This window comes from Boleophthalmus pectinirostris, unplaced genomic scaffold (assembly GCF_026225935.1).
Source record: "Boleophthalmus pectinirostris isolate CB_2022bp ecotype Guang Dong unplaced genomic scaffold, ASM2622593v1 HiC_scaffold_4, whole genome shotgun sequence".
Lineage (NCBI taxonomy): Eukaryota > Metazoa > Chordata > Actinopteri > Gobiiformes > Gobiidae > Boleophthalmus > Boleophthalmus pectinirostris.
Window position 1 is genome coordinate 58,421 of NW_026571353.1, and position 27,995 is coordinate 86,415.

Sequence of the window (27,995 nt, forward strand, 5' to 3'; positions counted from 1 at the left end):
TGCAGAGCTATTACACAGTGGTGGAACACGTATTCAGTTTTGTTAATTAAGTAAAAGTACAGATAAACATTTCAAGTTGATTTCGAGGTTTTATAAGTGTGGCATGTGGTTGGTAAGGTATATGTAACTGTAAAGGTCAAGTTAGCTCTTATACACATTAACATATTGTCCATGGCATTTAATAGCAATGTATTGCTTTTATTTTGGTGACTTCCTATGTGAGCGGAAGTGAAGGAAAAAACGTTAGCTTGGTATACAGAAAAGACGCAAAGTAAACACAGCAACGTTAACGGTGAAAAACAAAAACAACGGTGAAAAGTTATATAAAAACCTAAAGAGAGCAACAATCGACAGGGAAACAAGGTTTGTTTAATTTGTGAATGTATATTTGAGCTTTTTGTTATTTGTATTGAACTAATGTTAAAATATGGATTCGGTTAAACGATGTGAGCAGTGATACGGTAATCTTATGGTAATTTCTATTATTTTGTTCTTGTCTAGCTCTTACGTTGGTTCTATGACACGGAAAAGAAAACCATTAGTTCTGGCCTTCTCAATTCGACTGGACGCTACAGTGAAAGCTTGACCACCTCCACTTCGCTGTCAAGGTTTCACAGCAACTCCCGCAACGTCCAGCAGATGGCAGCAGATGGTCAGACAAAACGGTTAACGGTCTAAGGAAATTAAAGACGAAAATGGAGAATATACAAGATGAAAATCTAACAGACATTAATGAACATATATTCAGATTAAGAGCACACCAATACCACGACGTTCTGAAAGAGAAAAAATGCCTACAGCAAAAACGGCTGCTTATCAAAGGGAAGAAATTAGTAAAAAGAGACTCTTAACTCTGTATGAACAGTGGAAAATACAAGCACGTGAAACAAGAGAAAGTTTAAAGCAGGACATCTCAGAAAAGGAAATGTCAGATCTTGCAGATTAGAGCAATAGAGCTGATCTGTTAACACAATACACCAAAGTGAGAGGTCATATAGCACCTTCATCTGACATAAGGAGAAAAAACGATGCATGTGAAGCAGTAACTCATGACATTGTGAAGATCATTTTGGAAAGAATTAGTGGTATTGATGGAGATTTTGACGCAGAACATGAAGGCAAACGTTTACATGGACTATTAAAGCATGATTACGCCCGGTCCATCTATGGTTTAACCACAACATCAAATCACAGCCAAAGTTCTTCCAGTTCATGCCACGCCATGAAACGAGCTGATGCTGCAGCAGACCTTGCAGTAAAAGAAGCACAGTACAGAGCAGTACAAGAAGAACAAAAGCAAAAGGAAAGGATTAAAGCTCTAGAAGAGGAGCACATGAAACAAATGGCCATTCAAACATCAGAGATGGAACGCTTAAGAGCTGAAAAGGAAGTTGAAGCAGCTCGTGCCAGGTTGGAAGCCTACAGCAGAGTTGTCACAGCTCGATGATACAAAGTCAGTGAAAATTTAACAGGTGAGCCCAGAGTACTCACCCAGAAAGACTGCACTGCCTTTTACCTTACAATGGTGGCAATGTCCATTCCCACTTAAGAAAAACTCTCATGTTCTTCATGCCCTACTTTGAAGGTAGACTTAAGTACAGCAATCACATTTGTTACGAAGTGCTCTGATCCTGCCCAAAGAAAGTCATCTAGGTGACATGCCAGTACACCTGTGACCTCCGAATTGTCACTGAGCCAATAGAACACTGCAGGATCAACCTGAGACATTTTACCACCAGTGTTCATCATGAGTTCTTTAACCTTGTTGTACCAGTAGAGGGATGCATCTACAAGTTCATACACACATTTCTTTAGTTTTCACAGTACATTGTTCACACCTGCTTCAAGTGGGTCGAATGTAAATGTCTTTGGAGAGTCCCATGCCCTGCAAAAAGGCAGATTTAATTTAAGGTTCATAGAATGAACCTTCCACTTGTTTTGACTGGCAACAGCTAACAGCACTCTGACTCAGATGCACATATAGAAGAATCTTTCTGTAAATTCTGATTATTCACCTCTTCAAAACCTCTTGCCGAGTCATGCCTTTGGGACAATACCATTTGGTGTTTCTTTGAGTGTACAGACCCATCTAGAAGATACACATTTTTGACCTTTGTCTGTGATTTCCTCAAAAACATTATTTTGCCAGTTTTTGATTTCTTTCTGTTTAGCACAGTTTATCAAAAGAGATGTTTTCGACAATACATCAGACTCAATGTGAAGATTGTCAACATGTGTCATGTCTTGACCCTTCTCATTAACTTTAATGCAAATTAGGGTCATTTGTTTTCCCCCAGAAAGGGGCGGGAATGTCTCTCACAGGTCAAGTTCCCAGATATTCCTGTCTAACGTATAGGAAGTCAACAATAGCTCCCTTTAAGGTGGTGTTTATCTGATAGCAAAGTAATGTGGTTTTTACTTTTATTTTTGGCACACTTAAACATGCTCCCTCCTTACGCCGTTTCAAGACATGCTTGCAGAGAAACAATGCTTTTACCAGTCTTGTTGGTGTTGCAAGTATTTTGTCAGTAGCCAAGTATTTTTACAGTACTTTAATATTGCAGGTTGTAATGAACATGTAAAATCAGAATATATGTAAGCTAGATTTTAATACTAAAAACACAGAAAAAAGAATGTCCTCTTGTCCTCTCTAATTAGTTAATTTTATAAAATCACCTTTCGCAATGGCACACTACATTAAAAAAGCTTGGTTATGCACAATGTAAAGTCTTCAAGCCCACTCCTAAATTATGTGTCTATTACTTAGTGAGCACAGGGACTTCAGGGAGCCCAGGACTAAATTCCATCTGGGTACAAAATACCCAAGTCTTGCAAATACAATTTCTTTAATTAAAAATGTCTGTAGGGTGATGATATTCAGATATTTATTTATCTCTGAACTAGTGACAAAGTCAGGAACTAATGACATAGTAAAAGTATTTCAACACATATAGTCAATTGTATAAAAACAAAAAAAAAACATCTTGTGGATGTCCAGTTCATGTAATTGGTCAATATTATTTTGCTACCAAGAGCTGAAGTCTCCGTAAGTGCCTCTGATTTTGGGCTTCTTGGCTGAGGATGTACTGGTGGAGGGTCCACTGTCGTCTTCAATTGTCCGTTTTCTGAACAAGAGGAAAACATAAGAGAGCATATTTAATTTATAGCAAGTTGAAGACATTCAATGCCACTGTACAAAGGCTAAAACAATAGCACAAACTGAGCGACTGTGGACATTGACTACATATCAAAGTGACAGGGACTGGTTTTGGACCAGAGACTTTAGGCTTCCCAGATGTGGCTCCCGCCTGTCCCGGCATTCTGCTACTACGGACTCACCTGAGGTACAACCAGAGCTATTGCTCCGCACACCCACATTATGCACAGAGCGTAGGGCACCAAGTGCTTGCGGGGGCACCACGGCTCGATTGCATTTCATCACCTCCCCAGCTCCCTTTTTTCTTTAATGAGAAACCGGTGCCATAGTGATCGCCTTTCGTGTGTCTGCTCCACTCCGCTGTCACAGCTCTGAGTGAATGTCAGAGTCCGGCCACGGTCCACGGCATCGTGCAGTTATCTACAGTTCTGATGGCAGCTTATCTAATGGTGACTAACTTTATAAACTAACCAAAGCGGCACAATGGGGATAATTTGGTCACGACATTAAATGGAGCTGATGACAGAAATGGTACAAGAATGTGAGGAAATCCAACATCGCAGCATTAGGACCGCAGACAGGGTAAGAAAACAGACTTCAGAACATCGCTGTAAATGGTCTCATGTGAATGAGCAGCTTTTGTACAGTTCCAGATCAAACCAAACTATAGAGCAGAGCTGAGCCGATACTGGAAACGGGTGAGGGGCTGTGCTCTGCTGCGGGAGGGCATCTGGACAGCGCACAAACATTCCGCACAGCACACGAACATGTTATAAATATTAGGCATTTATCATCCTAATGTATTTCCAAATAAAAAGTCTTGAGCATGTCACACGTTGTTTGTCAATGGACTAGTATTTTTACGATTCTGGCAATTCACTCAACGTGCCATATCACTCCCTGCTCCACTCCACCCCAATATTCAGGCACAGCACACCTCTTGTTTTGAGCTACACACCCCACACTTGCACTAGAGCTAAGATCAGGGGCAAGATCAGGCCCAAGGAGTGCAGCAGCTTCAAAATCGCACATGAGGACACTAAGTCAGGTTACATAATCTTGAAGTAGGTTTCTCTGCTCACACAATCAAATTTAACTGGTGCCAGGCTGTGAAGATCAAAGCATGCTGGGTAATAGAACTTGCAAAATTCAAGCACATGTGCTCAGTAAGATTCAAACTCCAGTATCTTACCAGCTGTGCCATACAAATAAAGCAGCAGTTACCTACTAAGTTGAGGAGTTTGTCTTAACGGATTGTATTGTTCAGATGTTGCCAGTGTCAGCCCCAAGGCAAAAATCTGTACTAAAGTCTGAAGTGTTAAGCATCTATGTACGCACGCTGTGGCTGGGTTGATATATTTGCCCACTCCTTGTTTGAAGACCTTTGGCTCATTCTTCTCCTTGGTTTTGGTAGGATTACAGGCCTGTTTCTCCTCCTCCAGCCTTCGAAGCTCCTTTTCCCGTTCTGCAGCAATCTGGAAAATATAGCCATAATTTATGCATAAAGCATCCTCATGAGAAACAAAATTTCCAGATGATCACTACTGAGAGAAAAACAAAACCGAATCTAATTTCTGACATTAACCTGAGCATCAGCCTCTTCATAGGGGTCCACAAACACTGATGCTGTAAGGATCTTAATCTCCTCCTGTCAAGAAAAGGCCAAAGCATTCACAATAATTGTCACTTTATGAATACAATAAACCATCAGGTTTCTTTTACCTTTGGCTTGTCTGTTTTAGGGTCACTTTCCACATTCTCCATGGCTGTTAGAGTCTCAAATCCCCCCACAACCCTGCACACATTACAAGTACCACTCAGATGGGTGACAAAAAAAAAAAACATAAAAGAAAAGGCCTTAAGCTTATGTTAGCAGTGAGGCTGACCAGGGCAAATGTGAGGGTTTCAAAAGTAAATTTTAAAGCACTTATTAACAGTCTTTCTGCACCTGGGCTCTTTTACACAACACAGAACTGCCCCAGGAGCACGATGTGCGAAACATGCAGTCCTGAGCGGTCCATCCTTGCACATTTGGCTCTTCCCGCAGAAAGCGCAGCTAACACTGCTCCCTGACCTGAATCGGAGCTGCTCCCACTGGTTCAGGACTCTGGTTTGGACTGCGGTTCCCCAGTTTGTCTGAACGTATCCCCAAGCTTAACGACAAATCGAGATGACAAAAAAGCCGGTAGCAGCTGAAGTGTGTGTTTCCTTCTGGTTGATGTAAATACGTTGGTGTCTCTGTCCAATCAGAACCTTCCCCAGACACTGAGCGGAATTAAATAAAGACGATTTAACATGTTTTCCATGTAAACCTCAATTCAGATTTATTATTTCTATTTAAACTCGAAGGAGAAGAATTTAATTCTGAACTCGACCCCCCCCTTTAAAAAAACAAAAACTCTCCTGTTCTATGCAATTCACGTGAATGACCCAACTGATCAAGAAAAAGGTGATTGTAGCCAAAAGGCGACGAGTTTGCAGGTATGACTAGTCAAAAAAAAAAAAAAAAAAAAAAGAGAAAATCATCTCAGCAGAGCCATTTTACCTTCCAAATACAGTGTGTTTTCTGTCCAGGTACGTGCACGAACGGAAGGTGATGAAACTACGGGAGAAAAAAAACAATATTACGCAAGTGCACAGTTATCTAAAGTTACAGTGGAACACTGCATTCCACAATCTACAGTGAAGCACATTACTACTAAATATATTTTGCCTGTGCAACCAACCACTGGCAATATATAGAGAAGATTATCAGACTACATCACTTCGCATTCTACTGCGCATGTCTCCTGCAGAAAGAGCCTCTGTCCTGTCTGTATCACGTCAGTGTCTTGTAGGATTTCAGCAGATTTCAGGCTCTCCCGAGGGCGGGGACAGGTGTATCGATCAGGTATAAGTGGATGTCCGGCTACTGTTTGAGACATTTCTTCTCTTCATTTATGCGCTCACCTGCATTTAACGTATACGGGTCATAAAGACATAGCCACTCATTAATGTTCATTTAGCATCAGAACTTATTTTATCACACAGTGATAATCTATTTTAGTGCTGATAACAGCACAAGCTAGTGCTGCAACTTCATGTTAACCTCACAGACAGCAGCTCTTTCTGCACTCTATACTATAAATATGGCGTTATGCGGAAATAACATTGTGACTACTATATTAATGACTTACATTTAGAACTGTATATAATGGAATTTTATATCAAGATTGAGATTCAGTCATTTCTAATCGCCAGTTAACAGCTTAAAGGTCTTTTTCATGGAGAGGTCTACAGCCAATAAGAGCAGAGTTCAGACTTTAAAAGGACTTTTTTACTATTTTGTGTTAAATGGCAATGCCTCAAAATCTGTATTGTTATGGCTCAGACAAATGTTATTCAAAGCCATTTATTTGTTTTTCAAAAAACAAGTAGATGATCAAAATGTCACATCACCCAGCCATACTTACAACTGAGATTTATTGGTATTTGGTCCAGAGTTGGCCATACTTAAAATGCCACGACCAGCATGTGACATATTTGGTTTAAATTCATCTTTGAATGGTTTTCCCCAGCAGGACTCTCCTCCTGGAAACAGAATGAAGAGACGACCATTAGCCAACCCTTGATGACTTAATGTCTTAACTAGAGCATAGTCGTATTAGGACAGGATCACAGACTGTCATATTTTTTTTTCCACCACTCAATTTAAAAAAGTTAAATGTTACCCTGTTTTTAATTTACAAAAAATTTTAATTATTAGAACAATTATTAAAAAGCATGAAAAGTATCTCTAATCTAATCTATGAGCAATTATTGATAAACATTGTTTGTAGATGATTTAATTAATCGATTCCCATAACCTTTCTAATTACACATGTATGAATGTTTAATAATTTACTTTACATTACTCCTACTCCAGCTATCCATTTTGAAAAATTGGCAAAACATATTTCTCCTTTTGTTGCCGACGATGAACTCTTCACTTGTTAATGGGTACATAATTTTAAATAAAAAAAGTTAATGGTTACTAAATATTTACAAATCATTTGTAGGTATGCCTAATTAAAAAGTGTTACCAAAAACAGTTTCTGCCCTTGTGCATGTTTACAAAAACTGCACAAACATCATGTTAGCGACAGAGACACACCTGGATGCCTGAGGGATTACACAGACAATGAGGAAATATTTTCTTTGGCAATTAATGTACAATATTTTATTTCTTATTTATCAGTTATTTAAAGGTCCTATATTAAATTAAACTAAATTAGATTCTTGTGAGATTTTAAGCCACGTGAGAAGGCTACCTCCTCAAAAACATACCTGGAGTTCAGTTTTATTTACTTATTTTATTTATTTTATTCACACGTGTAGTTACACCTTTTCCCTTTCCTTCAGTAGCGATGGGCAATTCCAGAGCTGAAATGATCCAAAATGGAGCTGTATGAATTAAAGCCTGACCGATATGGATTTTGCTGTGGCGGATATGAAACCGATATAATGGGAGTTGGAGCTGCCGATAGCCGATATAATCGCCGATATATTTAGTGATGTAAAAATTCACTGTAAATGTTGAATTGTTTAAAAAACTTAGGTTTGGCTCTGGTGGATTTTAAATTGGGTTTATTTAGGCAACATTTATTGTTATTCTGCCTCTTTACATCATATTTACAGACAGTAGGTTGGCTTAATAGCATTTTTGCATCACATTCTAGACCAGGGGTGCTCACACTTTTTCAGCATGCGAGCTACTTACAAAATGACCAAGTCATAAAGATCTACCTAATACAAAGCCAAGCAAACTGCACTGAAACACTCTGTGGCCCTTTTTTGGACCCTCACCCACAGTTTGAGAACCCCTTCTTTAAGAGAACTTCCTCTGGCACTTTAAAAAACAGGTTTAAAAATCTTCCTTCACTTTTTTCACTGGAGTTGCATTCTTTTCTGGTTTTGCAGTGATATTTACCAGCCTCTGCACGTTTACCAAACCAAACGCACATCATGACAAACACAGATGCATTTGTGCACTTTTGTTAGACAAACTTCTGCTAAATGTGACAGTACGTCTGTTCTGTAGATCTGCTCTATGCTGTAGGCCTGCTTTGTGCCAACACTGTAACACAAATTTAGACTAGTTTTTGCTTCACCTTTTGTCTTGCTCTTCTAATCAGCATGCACTGTGGGAGGGGCTTGTGTTCGCTGTACGCAGGAAGGAGCGAGAGCGTGAAAAGGCGAGGGGCGGCGTGCTGATGTGAGGCAGATGGACAGGTAGGATGTTTAGGAAGTTTAACCTGCCCTGTGATGCACGGTGGTACACGAGGGCACACGCTGTTGCAGACGAGCCGTGCATAGGAAGCATGTGTGTTTGTGATGTGCCGTAGAGTCTCCGCGGGCTGCACTGAGACGCCCCACACGCTCCTGCATCCGGTACAAGTTTATTGCCCACAGCAGCGGCCGTAATGAAATATGATCGCACTTGTTGAGTGTCAGACCTTGAGTGAGAGACAAGACCGAGTCCAAATGCGAGTCCGAGACGAGACACAGCGATCTACCCACACGACCTTGGCGATCGACTGGTAGATCGCGATCGACGTATTGAGCACCCCTGTTCTAGACAGTAGTGATGGGTATTCCAGTTCTTTTTAGAGAACCGGCTCTTTTGGCTCGGCTCACTAAAAGCTGCTGGTTCTTTTGGCTCCCAAGCGGCTCTTCAGATTGTTTTGTTGCAAGCAGGTCTAAAGCACGTCTAAAGCAGGACTGAATCAGGACTGAACCAGGTCTAAACATGGAGAGAGAGAGAACCCTGAGCCCCGCGGAGCAGGTGTCCGAAAAGCGCGACGGCTACACATACCTCTTTTCCAAGCTCTGCACCGGTCCTTTCACCCGCGGACACTCGGGGCTACACGGAAGGACCTCCGAGCACATTTCGACAGTGAGTCCTGGTTCTGGTTTAGTCCTTGTTTAGTCCTGAGTCCTTGTAGAATTGGTGTCCGACATCGTAAATCACGTGCGCGTTGTTTACGTCGCTGTCTTGACTTTGGTTAAATTATTTTGAAAGGGCATCGGAAGTTTATTTCCTGTCTTTCCCCTGCTAAAAACCTTGGAGACGCGCCGTTGACGCTGCAAAATTAGAACTCCAACCTATCTCGAGCAGCGCGTCAGCGTCAGACGCTCGTTAGACGCGCGTATGACACTGTCGGTGTACACTGTCAGACCGGTTAAAATGGAGTTCTAAAGCAGCGCGTCTGCTGCTTGTGTGCTGTGCTGCTGCGCTTACGCGCCGTTGCGCTTTGGTGTGAATTGGGAGTCATTTCGTTCGCGACGGACCCATAACTAGTAAAGAAACTAGCGCTATAAGCCTTTAGCCATAAATACGTGCGCGCCGTGGTAATTAATTATATGCGCAAATGTCGTAATTCACACGTCTATTCGCAGCTCATTTCCATATCAATGCAGGTCCAGTAACAAATATATGGCCAATATAGTCACTTTACAATAGACCAATAGAAAACAGCCTGTTTATGTGCGAGAGCTACAGCAGCTAACCCACAACAAATGACCAAAACTAGCCTCAAAGTCGACATATTTCCAACACTCACCGCTCATACAGGCTTCTCCTCACATCACAAGTCTGCACTAATAAATGTCCTTTTAATTCAGACTCAAACCAATTGTCCGTAAAAAGAATATAATCTCAATTGTGTATAATTAATTCTGGGGGCATCCTGCGGTGGGCTGTGGGTGTGTGGGGGGTACTGGGGGGTGTTGGGTGTCAAACTAACAGCGGCTCTTTCTGCTGCACATGTGCAGTAGAGCGCAAAGTGACGTAGTCTGCAGTGTCGTTAGCCACTCCATGCAGGCAAATTTTGAACACACTGACAGGAGAAAAACAAGTATCAAGTGATAAAAATCAACAAGTGAAATAAAACTGCAATTACTTTGCTTTTAAAAAAATAATTTTCGTTGTATATCAGTAGAGGTGTAAACAATGACAGATACCTGAAAATGTATCTGCACACACACTCACACACACAGCCCTCACACACAGGCGCACACACACACGCGCACACACGCAGATGCACACACAAACTGACACACACTCCCAAACAAACACAGTGCACAAGAATACTACACCCATATCACCCATATTTTAACCTCATACATCTGTGTCTCTGGCCTTCAGTGTGGACTAATATGTACAAATGTCTTTCTACTGATATAACGTTGGAAAATGCACAGTAAAATGAAAACTATAAAAAAAGAAATTAAAAAGACAAAACAAAAATGAAAAAGACAAAACAAAAAAATGAAGGGTTTTCAACACAAAATAATGAAAAATTTATAAAAAAATAAAAATACACTGGCAAAGTTATGCCAGTAAAAAAATGCCATTTTGAATGAAAGTCAAAGGACCACGGGTGTGAGTATCTGATTATAGACCATTCAATTAATGTGATTTTGCAAACACAGAAATAAAAAATACACAGACTGGACAATTTTTATGCCGTTTGGTGCAATATAACCAAAGTTATGGAAAAAAGAAAAGTTGCAACATACAAAAATGTACCTTAGGGTGTAGGAGGGTTAAAAACAGTGAAGCACAGACTGTTTAACATGTGTGAATGAAACAAAACCAGGTGTGTTTGTGATAAGGAAACTACATTATAACATAGATCAGAAAATAGAGTAATATGGACCTGTTAAAAAATAATTGCATACTAAAGCATGCTGTGGCATTGCAATAATATTACATTGCAAGAGAATATTGTTTGTAGAACTGCTGCACTCATTCCCCCTTACCTGTCCCGGTGCCTGTAGGGTCCCCACCTTGGATCTGAAAACAAAGACACAATGTGATAATCATTAGCCAACTTTCATGAAATGCATCATGTTTCATGTTACACCGACTCATATAGTTTCAAATACGTGTCATATCTAATAGAAATGTATGGTGACACAAAAAGCAAAACTAAAAAAAAAATTACATACCATAAAATTGCGGATGGACCTGTGAAACACTGTGCCGTCGTAGTAACCTTTTTTGCAAAGTTTAATAAAGTTTTCTCCAGCTATGGGAATCTAAAAAAAAATAATAATAATAATTTAAATGGGAGGGTGTGGGGGACTGCCAACCAGCAATTTAGCAATCAGCAACTGAGCAGGATGGGGAAATGCTTGTAAAAGGTTATAGTCGGATAAAAAAAAAAAAAAAAAAAAGGTGAAGTGAGTATGTGCACCTTGTCGCAGTGAAGCTCAAGATTCAGGTCCCCTTTATTTGTGTGTAAACGGACATAGCCTTTTTTCTTCACATACTGGTACCGGCAAGTATCATCTGCAATGGCATCTGAAAGTGCAACATAAACAGCAAATTAATACATGAAAAAGAAAGACCAAGGACATTTTGCTCATTTGGAGCAAAATGAAATTCAAATTGGGCTTAAGCAGGTATAAAAAGGACATTGGAATCACTTCGCACTCACACAGTTATTAAAATTCAATGAATTAAGATCTCATCAAGATGTACTGAAGGCTTCATCGACCCAGGGGGGAGATTGAGCTAAGAGTGACTGGGATGAATATGAGCTCCTCCAAAACCTCTCCTGGTGCTGAAGCTTCTCTGCCTCAAGTGGAGGAGTTCAAGTATCTCAGGAAGGATAGAGCATGTGATTGACAGGCGGATCAATGCAGCGACTGCAATCATGTGGTAGCTATACTGGGCTCTTGTGGTGGTGAAGGAGCTGAGTCTAAAGGCAAAGTTCTGCATTTATTTCCTACCCTCACCTATGGTCATGAGCTTTGGGGAATGACCAAAACAACAAGATCACAGATATAAGCAGTTAAATGAGTTTCCTCTGCAGGGTGAGATTTTAGAGAAATAGGATGAGGAGCTCAGTCACAAGGGCCAAGAGGTGGCTCAAGCATCTGTTTCAGATATCTCAGGCCTGTCCCACAGGAAGGAGACCCCAGGGTAGACCCAGGACAAACTGGAGGAACTATAAAATGTATAGCCCTTCAGATTAACCTTAGGATACTCACCGGCTTCATGTACAGTGGCAGGAGCCATGGCTGTGGATGTGAAAGATGCAGATACTCTGCCTGTGGAGTAGTGAGCCTGGAACAAGAAAACAGAGGTCACATTTGCTTATCTAGCAACATATTCCAGAACTACTGTGCACTAAATTACTTGGAGCTATACTGTATATAAAACTTGATTAAAGGCAGGTATGCTTTTAGAATTAGGACCCAGGCTAGGGGTCACCATGACTAAAATTTAGAATATTTCTCAAGCATGAGAATGGTCCATGGGGGCGAGTGGCACTAGTTTTGTTGAGTGGAGTGGATTTTAATATGCACTTCTGCAATGGATACATGTATGCGAACTGCTCCACTCATACAGAACAAATATCAGAAATTTAAAAAAAGATAATTCTCTCACAGCGTTGAACTTGTCTGTTTTCTTGGCAGCTGGTTCCTTCATTGTGGATGCTAGCAGCTCATCTCCTTTATATTCTTTATAAAGCTCAGCTAGGGTCTCTCTGGTCTCCAAGTTGGTGCTTTTCAGGTGATATGCTGGATCCTGCTTTGCCTTTTCTTCATCTACAAATGAAACAAATGAAAACGATGACCAAATGCATTTCCCATGAAAAATATGGTGTCATCTATAACAGCAGATTTTGTACCATGTAAAAATATGTTAGGCTTGTACAAAATATGTTGATGGGCCGTGCTCGTGTTAACGTGGTACAGTTGTGGGGAACTTTAGTTTGAAAAGGCAAAAATTCTGAGCTGGCCAATCGCCTCACATAAGCCTACTCCTATGTAAGCACCAGAGGCAAAACAAGGCACAGCAAGTTAAATAAGTTTACCTGGATCCAAGACCTTCAAATTGTTTTTTACATGGAAGAAGTCAGATACATTGAACTTGTGCAAATTTGTAGGATCCTGTAATTACAAAAAAAAAAAATTATAAATTAAAAAAAAAATCTATACATTCAAAATAAAAATTGGACAATTTTGTATTTTTTTTTACCTGAAGTACAATAATGTCTTGTCTGGTAAAAGGTTCATCTGTCAGCAGGTCTTTAAAACTCTTTGTTTTGATATTAAGCTGTTCCACTGCCTGAAGTTTTAACACAGAATTTAACCAAAACCACTGAAGATGAGCATTAATTACTTGACAATTTATACTTTGCAGCTGATGTCATCAACATTCCCTACACGTGTGATGCTAACTGTAGGTGCTCTTAAACTTTAATCAGAGCTTTATTTTTAACACAATCTGACCATAAAGAACAAATTTACCTGATCTGTGCTGTTAAACAAGTCTCTGACACATAAAATTACAATGACAAGCGAGCTAGCATTGGCCAACAGTTTTTAATTTAGTGTGTATCTATTGAGTTTTATTGTTAGTATGGGACTGGTGCTACAAACTTGCCATATTAAAGTCCTTTCAACTGACAACGATCACATCTTTGGTACTGAATAATGGCACTACTCTCTGAAACTACATAAACATTTAATAGCGTCAAAATTCTGTTTTTTTTCTGTAATGCAGAGAGTTCTTGGGTTTAGTCACCAATGCAATTTATCATGCTAGCGAGCTGCAGAATTTAGTTTCGTTTGTACCAAAATGACTACACAACACTGGTGAATTCACATATATCACACATCAAGACAATAAAATTGGAGATCGAAGTAAGTACGTCACAGTGGGCATATATCAGGGACAGTGAAAACGGGAGATGATCTGCAATATGGTGTCGTGAAAAATAAGCAATTAAAGATTGCTCAAACATACACGACTCACTCTAAATAAGTTCAAGAGTAAATGGTACCTGGGTACAACTGTAACATGGATAACATTTAGCTCTGCTTAAATATTTCTTATGGAAGTACATTGTAATTAATAGCTCCTGTCCTCCATCTGGGAATATGACATTACATTTTAGAATCTGAAAGCCACTTGTGAAAACCTGAAAACCATTTTTGTAGAAGTTAACCAACCTCATAAGAGAAGACATTGCCCGTGACCTTGATTGTAACAATGTGGGAATTATTAGTGAAGATGTTGTACATAACAGGACAGTGGTACTTTCCTAGGAACAAGCAAACAGCAAACACCACATTATGTTTATATTTCACAAATATGGTTTTAATAGATTAAACTCACCATCATTGTTCTTGGTGAAGTTCAGCTTGATAAGGGAATTTGCTTCGAGTTTCTGAGGAAAAAAAATTATTTACATCAACTGTTTTGGTTCCTTTTGTGATATAACACACGTTAACAGTACAGTAGTTTTTTTTTCCATTTTATTTAAATTTGATTTTACAATTACTGTACAAATACAACAACAAATCATAAATAAAACAATTACATTTAATACTCACAAAACAAAATGAATCAATATATTATTCTCTACCACCTCCCCATCCCTCCTTCCCTCTCACACCACCACCAGTTGGTGTGTGATTATTATTTTTCTCCCCTTAACACAGTTTTTATTATTATTATTTTTATTTTATTGTAAACATCTGTTGCTTATTTTGAAAGTCCATCGCAAACAAGCCTAGAATTGCTTACTGCTGCGGCGCTCACAGTAAACAGAGAAAGACAGCACGATAAACAAACATTTAGAAGGGTAAGGAACTTTTACATGGCATTTTCATTTTAAAGTTTTTCTAGACGGCGCAGCTGACAGAGCCAAAGTCATTTTTAACCACTACAACGATGAATTGTCTTATCACAGAAGTTTCATGAATCTGAAATACCACCTAAATGCAACACACTCGGTTGATGCCGGCAAATCATTCAATCAAGCGCAATCAGAAACAGCAACCTGGTCCCCCATGAGGCATCGGTGTGGGCAATTCATCACCATGGATGCCGAAATTGCCTGTCCTTTATAATGGCGTGACCTTTCAATTGACCCATGTGACCTCAAATGACCTCCGATCGTCAAAATTTTTTCGGGGCATCAGGCACAGGGGCTTGACCCACGTACCAAATTTGGGGACAATTGGTCCATAAATGGCGGCATTATCGCGGGTGGACAGACACACAGAGACACAGGGTGAATACAAAACCTGGTCAACCCTTCGGGGACCAGGTAACAAGTGGAGCGAGGCTCCAGCAGACCCACGTGAGATGCAACGTATTACAGCCGTTGCTCTGCACACGCATCTATTTATTTATTTGATTGGGACAGAGCATGTTAATGAACAAGCATGACACAACATGAATGTAAACACACCGGATTGTAGCCTAAGGCTAATTTCCATCCATTGTCCCAAGGGGCTGGGGTCACAGGGAGCCAAACAAAATATACACTCCATTCATTGCACAGTTCCCAGTATGCACACTCCAGTCATTACACAGTTTCCATTATTGCACACTTTACTCATTGCACAGTTCCCATCATTGCACATCACGCATCATGCCAAACTGCCAAACAAAGGCTCCAAGCCTTGGCTAGCCGCCTAAAGAGGTATGAGATAATGAAGCCAGATGGATAAACCACCTGTTTCTGCAAAGCAGACCAACCAAGGCTGGAGACTGAAAGGTACTGGAAATGTATATGGGAGAGGGATATGGAGTAAGAAAGCTTTCAAAAATATTCATGTCCATAGAATAGAAAGCCGTACGTGTTTGGGAAAGTTGCACATAAAATATTCGTATACTCTCGAATGAGTCCAGTCGTACATAAAATATATTGTGTGTATTTTATCCATTAGAATATGAAAAAGTTACGACGCCAAGAATTACAGTCACGAAATGAAAATTTACGATTACGCTTTCATCAGTAAAAATGCAAATTCACAGATGCAAATTTACTGTCAAAAATACGTGATTACTTCACAGGCATTATTTATCAAGCACAAGAAATATCGATCAAGATCAAGACTGTGCATGCTTAAGTTGTAGCAGAGGGTAAAAATGGAGTAATGGCACAACAAGGGGCTACAACAGCTGACTCAATCCACAGACACAGGTCACTGAAGTAGGCTGACCAAAAGTTCCTCAGAACGCTGAAATGTCCCAGTTTACACCAAACACTACCAAACTGTCCTTAATTTTTTTTTTGAGAATCAAGATATGTACTGTTAAAAGAAATCACCAAATGTTGAAAATTTGAAATAGGTTATGTGTGAGGGTCCTGTTAAAAACAAGAAAACGTAACATGGTCCGATTTTCACATGTAATTTATGGCATGTGGGTAATGACCAAAAAAAATTGAATATTTTTTTTTGTAAGACCAGAAAAAGACCTTTCATATGGTACCAAACATTTATTTTATGAAGCTCCTTAAATTTTTAATTGTATCTTGAACATTCACATTTGACACAATGACACAAGTATGCAGTGACCATGTGATATGTTTTATTCCAGCAGCTAAGGTCACTAAACATTTAAAGACTGAATCAAATGGTTTGATAATAATTTTGATGTGACAAGGTATCTGACAAGGCATCTGTGACAAGTTATCTGACATCCAAGAAAACAGCTGTAGATTATTCTCATATTAAAGAAACAATCAAGTCATGTTCAACAATATGATATTGTCTTCCATTAGTTGTGGACGGCACATTGATGTTCAAGACTATGCAAACGTAAAATAGATTTAGATGCGCAAGGAACTCAAACGGAAGCAGCCGAGAAGTGAGGAAACCGTTCCTTATCATGTTCGGATTGCCTGAGCAGGTAAAGAAAGTCTTATGGAGCCTTAAACAGAAAGTGCTAAGGTTGTCATTGTGAGATTGCAGGATTTGTGGGAATTTATCACATATTAAAAATGTATATATTCATCTTTATTCCGGGGTGGACCTATATAGTTCCAAATGCACATTTGTTTTGAAGTTTGTTTTGTTTGTTTCTTCATATTTTAAGAGAGCCAGTACATGTTTGGATCACCATAAGACCAAGAGCCTACTACCAAGAAATTAATGAAATGCATAGATGATGAAGCGCCTGATTCAAGTTATGAGGCCACACTGCAGTCAACATGGTCAATTCAACCATCTAAAACCAGTCCACCAGGGATGAAAAATGAATCAAAATGAATCAGCTGCTAAAGGATGGGACTCACCCTGAATGGCTAACCCAAGGGCGTACGATCCTGATCCTGAAGGATCCCTCAAAGAGTACAGTCCCATTCAACTATCGGCCAATAACCTGTCTCTTCACCACATGGAAGCATCATCATTGTGTCTTAGATAAGCCAGCACATGTATAAGTCCATGAACACAGTACAGAAGGGCATCAGCAAAAACACCAGGGGAGCCAAACATCAACTCCTGGTTGACCGAACAGTCCCTGAAGAACCCGTCACGAATCTGCCTGGACTGATTACAAAAAAGCCTATGACTCAATGCCACACAACTGAGTGCTTGGAGTTGTACAATATAAACAGGACTCTCACTGCAAACTCAATGTGGTTGTGGAAAACCACCCTTGAAGCCAATGGGAAGCCACCTGCACAAATGTCCATCAAATGTGGCATTTACCAAGGAGTGGCACTGTCCCCACTGCTGTTCTGCATAGGTCTGAACCCCCTCAGCCAAATCATCGACTGCACTGGCTACAGATACCGACTCAGAAATGGGGCCACCCTCAGTCACCTCCTCTACATGGATGACATTAAGCTGTACACGACACACTGATCCACACCACCACCAGTCTACAGCACAGACATTGGAATGTTATTCAGGCTTGAGAAATGTAGTAGGATGGTGACAAAGAGAGGGAAGGTAGTTCACACAGAGGGGGTCTCACTCCCAGAGGGAACAATAGCAGACACTGAGGACAGTTACAAGTACCTTGGTATCCCACAAGCAAATGGCAACCTCGAAGAGGCAACAAGGAAAGCGGCTACAGCCAAATACCTGCAACGAGTGAGACAAGTCCTAAGAAGCCAGCTCAATGGCAAAAACAAGGCATAGGCAATAAACAGCAAGAATCATAAGATGGCCAGAGGAGAAGATACAGACCACAGATGTTAAGACACGAAAGCTCCTGACCATACATGGAGGGTTCCATCACAAATCCAGCACCCTGATGCAAGCCGGGAGGAAGGAGACAGAGGACTAGTGAGTGTCCGAGAGATGACAGTACTCAGAGAATGTCTCAAACAGTGGAGTTCAGAGGGAGAGGTGCTGGAGGGACCATCATGGCAGGACAAGACCCTACATGGGTCGTACCACTGTAACAGAACTGAAGTGGCTGATATCAAAAAATCCTACCAATGGCTTGAGAGGGCTGGTCTGAAGGACAGCACAGAGGTACTCATCCTGTATGCACAGGAGCAGGCCCTGAGCACCGGAGCAATAGAAGCCCAGATCTACCACACCAGACAAGACCCAAGCTTGCAAAGAGGCTCCTGAGACAGTCCAGCACATAACTGCAGGGTGTAAGATGCTGGCAGGGAAAGCATACATTGAGCGACATAACCAAGTAGCGGGCATAGTGTACAGAAACATCTGTGCAGAGTACGAGCTGGAGACCCCAGGATCAAGGTGGGAAACACCTCCAAAGGTTGTGGAGAATGACTGAGCCAAGATCCTGTGGGACTTCCAGAAACAGAATGACAGGATAGTGATGGCGAACCAATCAGACAGTGGTGGTGGATAAGAAACAGAACAAAGCCATGGTGGTGGACATCGCAATACCAAGCGATGGCAATATCAGGAAGAAGGAACACGAGAAACTAGAGAAATACCAGGGGCTCAAGGAAGAGCTGGAAGGTGAAGGCATCAGTGGTGCCCGTGGTGATCACAGCACTCGGGGCTGTAACAACCAAACTAGAGGAGTGGCTACAACAGATACCAGGAAAAACAGACATCTGGGTAGAGAAAATTACCATATTAGGAACAAAGATACTGCGCAGAACTCTCAAGATTACAGGTCTCTGGTAGAGGACCCTAGCTGGATGAGAGGGAGAAAGACCAACCACTGTGGAAGGTAAAGAGCGCATTTATTTTTAATATTATATATCCACAGCCACCCTGAGGCAGACTGATGGAAGTGAGGCTGCCAATCTGCACAACTTAACAAATTAGTCACTTAACTTAACACCAGTTTGATGTAAATACTGCATTTATCTGCAAATTAATTTGCTTAGAAAAACTACTTTTTCGATGAGGCCTGACATCTTGTTTGTATTTTGCAATTGAGTTGAAAATATTTCTAATTTGGAAATATGTCAAAAAATATTGTTTGGTCATTTAAATTTGTCTTGTATCTGACTAAATGACTGAATGATATTACCTTCATATAAACCATGAATAGTGCTAATGTCATGATTCTCCTATTACTTAAAAGCAGCATCCATGCAAGAGGAAGTCAGGATTATCAACTATAGAAGAGTTATTTTAATAGATCCATGTATAGGAGCTATAAGCATATTTTAGACTAATTGAAAAATCCTTATTAATCACTGTTTATCATAGTATTTAAAGTACTGCTAAATATGGAACTTTTATGATGAAGTGCCACCTGCTTCTGTCCACGGAGATGATAGTGTTTTTGATACATGATACGGAATTTGGCATGAGTTAGTAAAATTATAAAATCAGTTTCTGAAATATACTGCATAATATGCAACAGCAACACTTAAACAAAATCAATTAGGCAATGTCTGTTTACATGCTATACTACTTCAACCACTGAGAACCCTGTCCTATGAAAATTGATTCAATGGGCCAAGATCAGTTCACCTTGTTGAGGGCACACTGTCCATTGTGAGCTTACGCATTTCCTCCCCTCTTCCTTCTACCACCATTACTCTTTTAAAGCTTTTAGCTAAAGGAAAATATTAGATATATAGTAGGGCTTTAACTATTTTATTGCTATAAAAAAACAAAAACAAAAAAAAACTTGAAAACATACAACAGATCCACAGATCTGATATGTAACTTGGCCTGGTTGCACCATAACTTATCGCTAAAGCAAGTCTGACCAATTTTTATTGATTGATAATTCATATTACTTCGATCACAGGTATATTCTGTCATTATTCCACAGTCATATTTAACCAATTGAAAAGGTGTAGGCTGAAGCTTGAGCTTATTATAAATTCCCTTGTGACTGACTCTCCATCACAAGGAGTTACATAATGAACCAAAAGCAATTTATTATCCTATTGGTTTGTTAGTCTGTCAATATACAATTGTAAAAAACGTGATGTTTCTTCTCACAATAATTGTAACATTAAAATTTGATATTAGTCAAAAGTCGAATGTCGGGACATTTATGCTTACCTCCCCTGTGATTGGATTTGTACCATACTTTTTTATCCAAGGTACAATGCTCCTGAAAGAAAAAAAAAAGTTACCATGTCAGAGTCAGTTCTCAATCATTCAGATTAAATGCAGTAACAAAGTTTTGAGAAAGCTAGTCCCTAGACTTTTGGCTACAGAGACTAAAATAATATTTTCATTTATTTAAACAAACATTTCTGTCTGTCATTTTTCCGACTAGACCTGTCACAATAATAAATTTAGTTGATATGTTAATCTAGTAATTCTGTCATTCAAACTTGAATTCAATACTGAGGAATGTCTCCAAAAATGAGAATACCATGAAAAAATTCAGAAAGTCAAATCCGTATATTACACTGTGTGCACAATTATTAGGCAAATTGTATTTATGACGATTATTTTTTAATTGAACAACTACAGTGGTTTCAGTCAATCCAAAATGTTAATAAACCTCAAACCTGAATCTTTAAGAAAGTAAAAGTGACATTTTGGCTTTCTTAGGAGAATTTTCTCCGATCTATGTGTGCACAATTATTGGGCAACTATTAATGTGTAGAACTATTATGTGATTACATGTAAATCGAACATTTTCCATTATTTTCATCTGTCTGACTAGTAAACAACTCAAAATTTCTTAAGTTCTAAAATTTTATTTCTATTTTTAACATTTCTGTCAAAATAAATACATAAATAAATACAAATCAGTGACCAATATAGCCACCCTTCTCAATAATGGTCATAAGCCTTCCATTCATGGAGTTTCTTCTGTTCTGATCTGTTGACAATCCACTTTTTGTGCAGCAGCAACAGCCTCCCAGACTGCTCAGAGAGGTGTACCGTTTTCCTTCACCGTAAATCTCCCGTTTAAAGAAGGACCCACAAGTTCTCATTAGGGTTTAGATCAGGTGAGGAAGGGGGCCATGTCATTATTTTTTTCATCTTTAATGCCATTACTGGCTAGCCACGGAGCAGAGTATTTTAATGCATGCGAATGCATGAAAAATTATGGTCCTCTTGAAAGTGCAGACTTTTTCCTGAACCGCTGCTTGAAGAAAGTGTCTTTTAAAAACTGGTGGTAAGTTTTCTAGTTCAAAAAGTAAAAAGTAAGAAATCAGGAAGGGGGCAAATACTTTTTCACAGCATTGTACAGCATTTCTGTGTCAGTGCAACACTATATCCGGGGAAGATGTAAAACCTTACTCCTTCGTACTCCAGTTCACCTTTTGCACGGGCAGTCCAGAGAATCTTTACCTTGTCCTGAAAGTGGAGAAACTACAGCAGAATTGGCCTCAGACCAGCCTTGGTATGCAGTGCGGTGGGCCAACTCAATCACCGAGCAGAGCATGAAAAAGGTTGATAGGCCCTATGCCACAGCGCATTCATGCAGTAATTCATGCCAAAGTAGGCTCAACCATGTCCTGAGTGCATAGAAATGAATAGACTTTTCAGAAGTCTGATATTTCTGTTTAAAATATTTTTTTTAGTGGGCTTATGTAATTTTCTAATTTTCTGAGACACTGAATTGTAGGTTTTCATTAACTGCAAGTCATAATAATGATAATAAAATACAGATTTGACATTCAGAAAAAAAAGAAACATTATTCTGCCTCCACTAGTGTTTAGGAACTAGCTTTACAGATAGCGAACAGTTTCTCTAATAAACACCCAGGAAGCTTCTTGCTGTTTTGGGCATTTACTGAGTTGCTTGTAAAACTGTAACATACAAAAAATAAATGCATATTACAATTATGTACTCACATTTAAATGAACAAAGAATAAGTAGAGCTACATAAAACAATGTATAGCTGCTTAATAATTCAGTATATATGCATAACAATAACAATAGCATTAGTTCGACTTCATAAAAGCGTGTGTAAAACAAGCCATTAGCATCATGCTAACATAAATGGAAATTTACATATGCATGCTAACGCTATTAGCGTCCTATATTTTAGAGGGATTTTCAAACCATAAAACACCCTAAAGTGCCCCACAGAGTCAGCAAACAGGTTATAACATTACAGTACTTACAGACAGATATTTTTCATGGGGCCAAAAGACAGTTTACTAGAATTAAACACTTGCAAGAACAGTTGAAATGTCCAGAACAACATGGCGGCTAAGGTAGCTCAGAGTGGACAAAACAGACAAACTCAAAACAGAAACATTCTCCACTGGGGGCAGAAAAAAACATCAATTGAACTTTTTCATGATATTCAAATTTTTTGAGGTGTACCTGTAGAACAACTACTCCAGATACATATTCTAGTACCATGATGATAGTAAATCTTCTTTAGACAATAAAATGCGATTTTCAACAATAAAACTTATTAAAATTCCTTTTTAATAATAATTTATATTATATGTTGTCTTATATCTGTGTAATTCTCAGTGACATGGATCACAATTATTAAGACTGATTTACTTCACTTACAGTAGGTCAAAGACATGGCCCTCTTTGGTGCAGACTGGGTATTCAAACGGTTGAAGCGATAAGCTACAAAAACATTTCAAAAGGTACATTACAGATACAAATACAAAGCTTTAGCACTCTTTACACTTCCAGCCTACCTGCAGTGATCAAAGGGAAGACGTCTGAAGTTAGCTTGGGGGATAACTAGAAAAGAAGATGGAAAATAAGAAACAATATGTTTATAGATAAAATTAAAAAAACAAGACATGGCCTCCTGGAAATACAGATCAGAAATGATCAATGACAAAAGCTGTGATAATAGTTCAGGACTTCAACACTTTTTTTATTTTATTTTTTTAAATAATAGACCCCTGCCCCAATCAGAGAAAAAAGTGACTGGACTCCTCTGTTGTGGAAAAAGTTACATCTTTCTGATGATAAATAATAATCCATTTGCGAAGCCTGGTGAGTTTGAGAATTCTTTGTTACAGCAGATACAACAGGGCCTAGGCCAGCCCTTGGTGCAAGACTACCCAAGCCTCTTCCCCAATTTCTCCCCAGAGCATCTGAGCTCTGAGTACTTATACTAGAATTATAGAGCAGTAGGTAAAACACCACAGAGTTTCCTGTGGGACAGGGACAGTGCCTGCTGTGCCTTCTCATCTGGGTCTTGGAAACTGACCCAGATCAAATGCATTTATACAAAAGATGAGAATATTTTCTTCACACATTGCACATACATTTTCATCACACCTCTAAACACTAACTTAACACAAAAAAATAAAAAATAAAAATCACATACATTATTGAAAGCTAAAATAAGTTCAGTTTTTCTGCAGCTCTGGTGCAAGTTAAAAATATATATTTTTAATGAACATTATTCTTTCAATCGTTATTCAGTCTTAATTAAGGATGAAGACTTAAGAAATTATAATGATGAGAGTTTTAAGAAATGGAAATGGATGAGGCTTTTATTTGCCATAGATACCGCAAATATTGCCTAATTTCCACTGGCGCAGTGGGAAGCGTTTCCATTACACAGGTCTATCAAAGCACACAGGTCTATCAAAGCACACAGGTCTATCAAAGCACACAGGTCTATCAAAGCACACAGGTCTATCAAAGCACACAGTTGCCATGAGCCGTTGGACCATGTGAACAATCATCTTGTTGTAATATTTCATACTTCATGCTTTCTACAGTCAAAGTACAAAATATTCTGCTCTGTGACCTTGGACCATGCTTGCTATTCCGTACCATACAAGCTGCGGAAACTCCAGATATTCCCAGTGTAAAGCTATCAGCTAAAGGTAACATTTCTGCTAAGATTATAAATGTACAATACTGCACTTCTGGTCAGACTGCTGGGTCAGTCCATATGAAATCAGCCGCTTTCAAGGAATCTCCTCTATGACCCATCTCAGATTTGGCTGAAAAAAAATTTCTAAAGATTTCTAAAATCACCAAATGAAAGAATCTCAAATTTTAGCTCAATCCCTTCAGTCATTCCGGAGTTATATCATGGTGACATTTTGGGGCCATGCCCATTTTTCCGTAAGCCTTAATTTATAAGCATTTTTGAGAGACCGTAACCGTAAGGTAGGAAGCTGAAAATTTGTATTCTATTATTTCCACAAATAATCTCCAATTGTCTTACAATATGCCTTGTAATAAGCAATTAGTGTGTAAGGCAATTAAAGGTAAGTGACCCTTGCTAGTAGGTGGAAAAGTAACTAAACTCCACCAAAAATGACCTGTGAGAGCTCATTTTCAAAAATTCCATTTGAAATTAAGGAAGTTAATAGATGTTTTTATTACTTCAAACTAATCACAATATGCCAAGGTTTCTCTGGTAAAAATTTATCAACATCTAACTGTGCCCACATGGGGAACTGAGGGTCCAAAGAAGGGGCCAATAAGGTCAAATTTGACCTGTGACCATATTTGGGACTCTACACCATCCACATGAAAGCTCAGAAAAGTGTGAGATTGCTGTCAGGAATGTCATTCTCTCAAATATTCAGGTTCAACAGTTAATATCTGTAAATATCTGCTTGGAGTAAATAAATCTTAGATGTCAAAAATTGGAAGGGGGGGTACTATGATATTTGACAGCAGATTTAGAATCTACAATACAAATTTTCAGATTCCTAGCTCTATTTTTTATGAAGTTATGGTCTCTCAAAAATGCTTGTAAATAAATGCTTCCAAAAAAAAGTGAGCATGGCCCCAAAATTTCAACGGGCCATAACTCAGGAACAACTGAAGGGATTGAGCTAAAATTTGAGATTCTTTCATTTGGTAATTTTAGAATTTAGAATAGAAGCCAAATTTGAGATGGCTCATAGAGGAGGATGGCTGATTTCATATGGACTGACCTTCCTACTCTCTGAAACCCTCTTGTAGATGAATACAGACTGATCATTTTTGTCTGTGTCACCCTGATGCTGTGAATCCATGCTGTAACATCATTAAAAGGTACTGTAGAACAGTCTCGATAGCTGTTGTTGTTGCTCTTGTTCTGTTCTATCAAAAGACTGCAGCATCAACACTTACCATTATTCAGAATATAACTCAAAACAAATGCACATGCAAAGCTGCACAGGTGATCCACATGCGCTTAAATTTCACTTGTTTTCTCGTATACAGCTCTTTATAATAGTAAAAGGCAAGCTACAGAGAAGATGCTCTTCATTTTGATAAATAACTACTCTTTAACTATGCGGTTACCTGGATAGAGAAGGAGGATTGTGGAGAATTTTACACAGACAAGTTTGGCTTCATCTTTATGCACATGCGCTCCAGACTGGATATATATTACACCACATTTATTTGGGAATTACGCTTGGGAGGATGTTGGCAGACTTTGGTTCATGTTATCTGTTTGTCTTTATCTTTATGCGGACACTGCTGTGATGGAACTGAACTGAGGATTTAACAAGCCTGGATTTCCCAAATAAACCTGGCTTTCACTTCAGGTCACTTTACTCCCCATGTTAGATATGAGTGTTATTTTGACACATGTAACACTAAACCTTAAAACGTGAGTGCTGTTTGTATCATTCGTTGGCGAGGAGCACAGTTGTGACCAGTGAGCTCCTGTGCTTTGTTAATGGTAGTTACGAGGTTTCCATGAATTATGTTTTGTAAGCGTAGGTTGCTACGGTGTGCTGCTGGTTCTCCAATGACTGCATGGAGATGTGCCCTGCTCACCGTGAGCCGAAACCAGGTCCTAACCATGTTAGACCCATTTGGAAGGTAATACCTCCAGTGATCCGCTTGGAACCCCGAAGAGGGGGCAAGTATGGATCGTTTTATGCAATGGAAACACTCAAGGTCCGCAGTGTACTGCCCCATACCAGCCCGAGGGAAACCAGGCTTATGTACGTGTTGGAATTTGGATATTCACTCACCTGTTCGCTTCCCTCCGTAGAAGTGTGTATATTCTGTACATGTGATGTACCTGTAAAAAGTAGAAAAGACACCATTAGACCATGAATACAGCCAAGGTCAAAATTATATTAAGAACTAAACCAGTTTATTTTAGAATACTCGTTCCTAACAACATGCATAACATCACAAGTAACATCAGCAATTGACACAAATTACTAAACTTTGTTTTTCCATTTTGAGTGGTTTTATTCCACTGACTTAAATACTGTTATTATTTTTTATTAAGATTAGAATTATTTTTAAAGTGCATTTTAAAGGCCATAAACATGGCCTAACTGTGTATCCCAGATATAGGGTAAACATGTTCAAATCAAATATAACTTTTACTAGTAACAATTGTAATGCTGATTTATTCTTGGTTACAAAAACATTAGACATGATGGCCAAGTTGCTTTTTTTTTTTTTAGTGTTTGGGTTCTCAAGATGATTTATCCAATCAGAAAGCATAATGAGCATCGCAGGAGTCTCTTTGGGTTACTAGTTTCAATACTGAAATCCAGTTTGTTTAAACCTAAAAGGCCTCTACTTACTACTTAAAACACAGCACTATCATGAATCAGAGCTAATGCAGCCTCTACAGCTCAATAAGTTAATTCTCAAAGTTCTGAGCTTTCACATGAGGGATGGCCTGTCCATATACTGAGAATGAGAAAAACTTGTATGTGTCCTCTATCTGCAGGTTAAGACTATGGCAACTCAGGTTCACTTGTAATTGCAGTACCTTTTTTAAACATCATGAGTGCAGAGTGCAGAATATACACAGTTCCTTCAAGAAAGGCCCAACTATTTTATGTTATATAGTACATTGTTGACCATGGTACCATTGTATTCATGCTAGTAGAACATGGACTTAAATGCAAAATTACTGTATTATGCTTTGGAATATACAAATGATCTGCATTAGTCAAAGGTACTAAATAATAAAGCACAGCTAAATTCAGCATAACGGTAGCTGAGTGGCAAGAGTGTTGCTGATCTTGGTTTAACATGCACATAATTAGGTTAAATCTAGACGAAAAGACGACAGAGATGTGTACACCTTGCTTCTGCTATCTGTTTATATTAAATTATATATATATATATATATATATATATATATATATATATATATATATATATTATTTTTTTACTATATTATTTTTAGCTGCTCTTTTACTATAAAAGTAGTTATTATCATTATTTTTAAATTGGCCCACTAATTATTTTATTAAGTTTATAAGGATTTATATCGAGTACAGCAGAAAGAAGTGAGGAGTGAGTGATCTGGAGGTTTGGGACTGACTGCTGCATTTTCACTTTTTATTAGGATACAATACTAGGCGCAGGTACAGAGGCAGCTAAACTTTGAACTAACTGTTCAAATTCAGACTTGTTTTTGTGATAGAGTGAGTCAAAATAATCAGGTTCAACAATGGAACTATTATACTGAAATAACATTTTAACATTGTTGTTAGCCAGACAGGCTAACTCTCAAACTAACTGGAAGCGCTAGTTGTGTGTGGCTTTTTCTTACATTTTATCCTTCTGATGCTGACGCTTCCCCATCGTGCGTGTCGGTGAAAGGAAACGAATCCGATATCTGCAATGGAACACTAATCAACACCTTTAAATTCTTGAAAACCCGGAGCTAAACGGCAGCAGTACAAAGAGCTGTACACGCACCACGACACGCACAGGGCTGATGATGCGTGCGTCGCTTTTCTGCTTCCGGGTTTATTTACGTAGTGATGCTGC

General features: G+C 39.0%; 1 protein-coding gene across 1 annotated transcript; it reads right to left on the minus strand.

Annotated features, from left to right (window-relative positions):
- Positions 1–2,868: 2,868 nt before the first annotated feature.
- Positions 2,869–27,956, minus strand: ppil2 (peptidylprolyl isomerase (cyclophilin)-like 2). The gene is made up of 20 exons (XM_020938348.2): positions 27,775–27,956; positions 26,222–26,271; positions 22,967–23,012; positions 22,830–22,892; positions 20,396–20,447; positions 14,313–14,364; positions 14,147–14,238; positions 13,170–13,259; positions 13,006–13,081; positions 12,576–12,736; positions 12,176–12,251; positions 11,377–11,483; positions 11,129–11,218; positions 10,940–10,973; positions 6,610–6,727; positions 5,703–5,759; positions 4,880–4,952; positions 4,743–4,805; positions 4,496–4,632; positions 2,869–3,125 (listed from the first exon to the last, which is right to left on the minus strand). Exons 1-20 carry the CDS (start codon positions 27,804–27,806, stop codon positions 3,026–3,028), a joined length of 1,569 nt encoding a protein of 522 aa, XP_020794007.1. The 5' UTR covers positions 27,807–27,956; the 3' UTR covers positions 2,869–3,025.
- Between the last annotated feature and the right edge of the window lie 39 nt (positions 27,957–27,995).